The following is a 6,049-nucleotide window of genomic DNA, read 5'->3' as shown; positions in this document are numbered from 1 at the left end:
TGTGTAGCTTCACGAATATGGTCATTGTCTTACTTGGGTCTTATTGAATCATTTCTATATTACAGATAAAATGGCTAGTAACCAAGACGATACCCATGACGCGAGTGGATCACGTAACAATGTTGAAAATGAAATCAAACGAGGATTGACTGTTATGAAGTCAATCATTCGTGCAAGAGACAAGGGTGAAAAATTCGAAGTACATTGGAGTGCTGAAGACCAACTAATTGAGCCTAATGGTTCAATGTTGGCAAGTTACATTGGTTTCCTTGTTCGACAACATATTCCGATTACATGTGATAATTGGAGAAGTCCGGAATTGAAGGTTGGCAAAGAAAAAATATGGTCCGAGATACAGGTACTTACCATATATTGTTATATGTTTTTTTTGTTGACTATTTGTTGACCATATATTGTTATAATATTACTTATAATAACACACTCCATGTGTATGTTTTTTAGAGATCCTTTCACATCGATGAAAGCCGGCAAAAATATTGTATTCAATTGGCCGGAAAAAGACTCCGAGGATTTCGATCCTTTTTGTCCAACAAATTTCTCAAGGATGAGGAACGAAAATTTGTTGAAGCAGAACGGCCAATGAAGTATGCGGAGATTATTTCAGCCGAAGAATGGGATAATTTTGTCGCCAAACGAAGAAACGAAAAATTCCATGTAATGTCTATTAATTATGGTATTATACAATTGTTAAGTTACTTGGTTCTGATATGCCTTAAACTTTTTTATCTAGGAAGTAAGCGACAAAAATCGGGAAAGGGCATCAAAACCCGCGTATCCGTACAAAAAAGGGCGTACGGGATATGCACGGTTACAACAAAGAATTGTGAGTATATTCAAATGCTATGAGCTTATACATTGTCACAATATGTTATAATTGATGATCTTATAATCTGATTCAATGTGTAGCTAGCCGAGGAGAAAAGTGACGCAACATCTCTTCCGGAGCACGTATTGTGGAAGGCTGCTCGGGTTGGGAAGGATGGGGCTGTCGTTGAAGCGGTTCAAAATGTTTATGACGAATGTGTAAGTATATATAACATTATTTCTTTAATTATATCGAAAATTTTGTTAGACATATAATTCATTTTTAATCTCCTCTAATAATATTTCAAGAGACTTTATTCCAAACCTTACCTTCAACCGAGGTCCAGGATTGCAGGAGCCTACTTAGTCGAGTACTAAATGTTCCTGAGTATTTCGGTTGTGTGAGGGGTAAGGGTTTTGGTGTGACTCCGTCGTCATTTTATAAAAAACCAAAAACAAAAAATCCTACCAACAAAGAGGTGATGGAGACCTTGGCGGAGTTAAGGGCACAAGTACTCGAACTGCAAAAGGAGAATGCAAGGTATAGAGAGGAAAGGCGCGGTTCCGAGGCAAAAGATACTAGTGACCGAGCTAGTATCAATTGTCAACCGAAATTTCCCGAGGTAATTATATATGTTATTATGAAATTAAAATAACACTTTTTTACTTGACACATATACACGTTAACAATAACATATTTATTATTGGTTTAGGGAATTACACCTTGTCAGCTGTATCTATCGTCACCAACTTATCGCATAGTTGGCAAGGGAAAAGTGCACAACACTTCGGGTGAATTACTTCACCATAATCCCCTCCCTGTGGGATATATGAAAGTTTCGGTTGACCTTGTATTAGATACGGACGCGCTTCTACCATTACCTGACGTTGTTTCAGAGACAACGTTGATGCGAGATGCAGTCGGATCCTTTGTTGGATGGCCGTCAGATCTAATTTTCCCAGATGCCGAGGTATATATGTTCTAAATGATTATGAATATTTAGTATTCACATTTCAATTCAGCTACAATTATGATATTTAATCAATCCTTATTACATGGTAATGTTAGACTCCTACAAGACCCACACATAAAGCTGGTAAAGGGATTTCAAGACGCATCGAGTCGGTTGCATCTCAAAAAGAGGTACAAATATATATACCCATTGAATTATATACGCAACGATTCTGTTGCATCACAAAAAGTCATGATTTAATTTATATGAATTTTTAGGTTCCCGGTCGAATGTTGAAAAAAGCTGGTAAGGATATTCCAACGAAGTCCGGGACAAAAACAAATCCTAAATCTCAAAAAGAGGTACAAATATATATACCCATTGAATTATATACACAATGATTCTGTTGCATCATAAAAAGTCATGATTTAATTTATATAAATTTTTAGGTTCCCAGTCGAATGTTGAAAAAAGCTGGTAAGGATATTCCAACGAAGTCCGGGACAAAAACAAATCCTAAATCTCAAAAAGAGGTACAAATATATATATCCATTGAATTATATACACAACGATTCTGTTGCATCACAAAAAGTCATGATTTAATTTATATTTTTAGGTTCCCGGTCAAATGTTGGACAAAGCTAGTAAGGAAATTCCAACGACGTCCGGGACAAAATCTCAAATTATGATGCGTCTTGAGAAAATGGTGGAAGAGTCAGATATTATGCACGACGCCATCCGTAGTGTAGATATGGATGAAGGTGTTTTCGGAATTGCTCATTCCGAATTAATTGCAAAGGAGGACATGCAACAACTTTTTGAACACGAAGAATTGGGCATCGCTGTCATTCATACATACATATGGTACTCCGATCAATCTATTATTTACTTAGTTGAACAATTTATTTACACATTTCAATGAGTAGTCTAATGTTTATTATGTTTCTATTTAAGGTATATGTATGACACATTGATGCGGGGAACTGAATTGTGTGACCGATTCAATTTTATTGCTGCTTCCCGTATCAACACAACGTTTATAACGAAAAATCCAACATCCGTAATGAATGAACTAGTCGATAGATTCATGGTGGCCGGCGATAATACTACACCCAGTTTGTATTTTTTACCGTTTAATTCTGGCAACGGGTTAAATTTTCTTTCTAATAATTTCATTCTAATCTATGTATATCTTTTACGTAGAAAATTTTCATGCATCTAAATTTTTGTTTTATTTTACAGTGGTCACTGGGTGTTGGTTGCTATGGATCTTTCAAGACTAATGGTATATTATCTCGATTCGTTACCGGGTAATTGGAGTAAATATCCGAGTATGAAGAAGACGGTTGACGCGTAAGTGAAATTCCCCTAAATATTCGTGTGTATTTGTATATTTAATTATGTCTGTCAGATTGATCTCAATATACGTTTTTATTTTGTTAGGGCAATACTAAAATTTAGATCGAAAAAGAATTATCGTAATAGGAAGGACATTACCTGGGTCAGAGTTCAGGTATATATTAAGTTTCTTATTTTTGCTTATAATAGTGTTTGTAAGAAATTAACTATATATATATATATATATATATATATATATATATATATATATATATATATATATATATATATATATATATATATATATATATATATATATATATATATATATATATATATATATATATTGTTTGTTTGTTTTTCTGTGTAGTGTCCTCAGCAAAACAATTCGATCGATTGCGGATTTTTTGTATTGAGATTTATGAGAGATATCATTGCGTTGAATCGTATAGACATCCCAAAAATGGTATGGAATAATAACTTAGGGTTTATTTTAATATTATCGGATATTTTATCTAATTTGTTACTAAATCATGAATATGTTTTATTCTCTTAATTGTAGTACTTTGACGAATACAAATCTTACTCAAGAGCTCATTTGGATGAAATGAAGGATGAATTGTGTCAATTCATTATTGATCATAGAATCATATAGGTTGTAGTTGTTGTACATATATGTATGGAATGTTGTTGTACATGCATGAATATCAATATATTAATGTTGTATATATGGAGGATTAATGTTGTATATAAATGGATTCATGTTGTATATATCAATGGATTAATGGTGTATAACATTGGATTAAAGGATGAAATCAATATGAATTTTACACTTTTGCAGCATGCGAACAGGTTCCCAATTAAATACCCACTGTTTTTCAAACAATTTTTTTAAAAATAACTAACACTTTAGAGGGCGCTTTCTGTAGGAAGCGCCCTCTAAACACTTTACATTGACAACTTTAGAGGACGCTTTGTCCAGAAAGCGCCCTCTAAGGTGGCCCTTTATGGACCACTCCAGAGGGCGCTTTTTTCTGAAAGCGCACTATAATGTGGCCCTTAAAGGGCCACTTTAGAGAGCGCTTTCTCCAGGAAAACAAAGCGCTGTCTTTACCTATGCCAGCGCCACTTTAGAGGGCGCTTAAAAGCGCTGTTATAGGCCAAAATAAGCGCCCTCTTTTCCCTTATTTGGCGTAGTGTCACAAACCTCACGCCGTCACTCCAAAACCCAACACTCACCGTCCCACTTCTCCATCAACAACCTCACCGCCTCCTTATCCACCGGCAAATCCGACCATCCGCCATAACCTTCTTCATCCCTACCACCATCATACGCCTAAGCTCCATCTGTCCATGATTAAAACAAGCTCCACCATCTCGTTGTTTTCCTCCCAAAAACATGATATCCATCCACCGCACCCTCGATAACCATTTCCGCCACCATTTTCTCCTCTTCATACACTCAACCAAGCTCTCTCTCTAGGGAAAACAGAAAATACCATTTTTTGCCTCTCCATTTTAAAAGGAGGAATCACCTTTTCATCTCCCATTTTCTCTGTTAAAAAAAAGGGGAATCAGTCTTCATGCCACCCTCTCCAAACACTTCTCTTCCGACGGCCTCCATCTCAACACGTCCATACTTCCATCTCCATCGCAACCGCCGCGAGATCTTCTCTCTCAATCGTTGCTCACTTCCAACCGATGGTGTTTCTCACGAAGGGTTAAAACTTTACAGCGAGTCACTTCATTCCATCACCTGTGCTGAGTGTGTTCCTTCCATAATGACGATTGCATTCAATAATACCGCTGCGGGATTTCTCGGCATTTGGTAATGATTTTTGGATGGATTTTCATTCCTTGCGATTACTGCATCATTTTTGGGTGTTGATTGTTTTGAGCAAATTAGAGATGTAAATATTAGGTTTGTTTTGATAACACACTTGTTTTATTATTGTTTATGTTTATGGATAACCAATATGTGTTGTGTGAACACTTTATGAAGCCATGAGAGAGTCAATGAGAGGGATAAGATAAATGGTGAAGGTCTGATATCTGTTTTCTTTTTCTTTCTTCCTGCGAAGTATTATGAGCCACTTTTGTTTGCTCCGAGTTTGTTTTGGCCATGTCTCTTCATTATTTATATGTTAAGAGATGAATTATATGTGAAGAAGAGATTAGATAACTGATAATAGGTTTCATGATCTTCTGGTCGATGTTTGTTTGAAAAAAATTAAGTCAGAAAGCAAGATTGGATTATCACTTTATTTATGTTGTTCTAATTTTATCTAAAAAAAAGGGGAAAGAAGGATGGATATTTGATTTGATATGTTTCCTAATAGAATGCAGATTTTCTTACTTAAGGAAAGTTTGAGTTTGGTTTAGAAAGTTAGCACAATTTCTGTTATTATTATTTATATCTCTTTTACTATTATAATTAATAATCAAGTATAGAGATCTGTTGGGCCAAGTTGTTGCCGTGTCTATAAGCCCGTTGTGATTGTGCATATATTATCTTTATATGTTGAGTTTTCAGTTCGACAGGTCCTAGCATGTGCGTCGTTTTAAAATTCGTCATTATTTTATGCACACAAAATTTGTAAGAAATGAATATAATTATGCGATGATGTTGGTTTCTGTTCGATTTCATCACGATAAATTAAGATTTCAATCCATGGATTCGACTTTTATGTGTCGTTATGCCACCCAAAAATTTCAATACATCAATATTATATTTCACCGCGTTACGATTTTGCGAATGACATTAATCATGTTGTCATTTCGTACGAACCGGTTTTGAGCACACCGATTTAATTCAATCCGTTAAATCAATAGTGATATTTATTTCTATCACTTTTAATTAAATTAGTTAATTAGTTAAACTTTGATTAATTAGTTCATTTTAATTAATTAATTTTAATTAACTTAATTATTTG

General features: G+C 34.9%; 1 protein-coding gene across 2 annotated transcripts; it reads left to right on the top strand.

Moving 5' to 3' along the window:
• Nucleotides 1-1,557: 1,557 nt before the first annotated feature.
• On the top strand, nucleotides 1,558-2,982 carry LOC127121158 (uncharacterized). Of its 2 annotated transcripts, none has more exons than XM_051051743.1 (4): nucleotides 1,558-1,796; nucleotides 1,895-1,969; nucleotides 2,228-2,311; nucleotides 2,395-2,982. In XM_051051743.1, the coding sequence occupies exons 1-4, from the start codon at nucleotides 1,656-1,658 to the stop codon at nucleotides 2,698-2,700; spliced, it is 606 nt and encodes a 201-aa protein (XP_050907700.1). In that variant the 5' UTR covers nucleotides 1,558-1,655; the 3' UTR covers nucleotides 2,701-2,982. The 2 variants fall into 2 exon arrangements, with proteins under 2 accessions (XP_050907700.1, XP_050907701.1); XM_051051744.1 differs by lacking the exon at nucleotides 2,228-2,311 and adding an exon at nucleotides 2,057-2,140.
• Nucleotides 2,983-6,049: the final 3,067 nt, after the last annotated feature.

Source organism: Lathyrus oleraceus, chromosome 2, assembly GCF_024323335.1.
Source record: "Lathyrus oleraceus cultivar Zhongwan6 chromosome 2, CAAS_Psat_ZW6_1.0, whole genome shotgun sequence".
NCBI lineage: Eukaryota > Viridiplantae > Streptophyta > Magnoliopsida > Fabales > Fabaceae > Lathyrus > Lathyrus oleraceus.
This window is presented reverse-complemented; position numbering and strand designations above follow the sequence as displayed.

Coding starts and splice junctions, on each gene's coding strand:
- LOC127121158 (XM_051051743.1), top strand. CDS start 1,656: ATGAAAGTTTCGGTTGACCTTGTATTAGATACGGACGCGCTTCTACCA. Junction 1,797..1,894: donor TAATTTTCCCAGATGCCGAG/GTATATATGTTC, acceptor TGGTAATGTTAG/ACTCCTACAAGACCCACACA. Junction 1,970..2,227: donor CGGTTGCATCTCAAAAAGAG/GTACAAATATAT, acceptor ATAAATTTTTAG/GTTCCCAGTCGAATGTTGAA.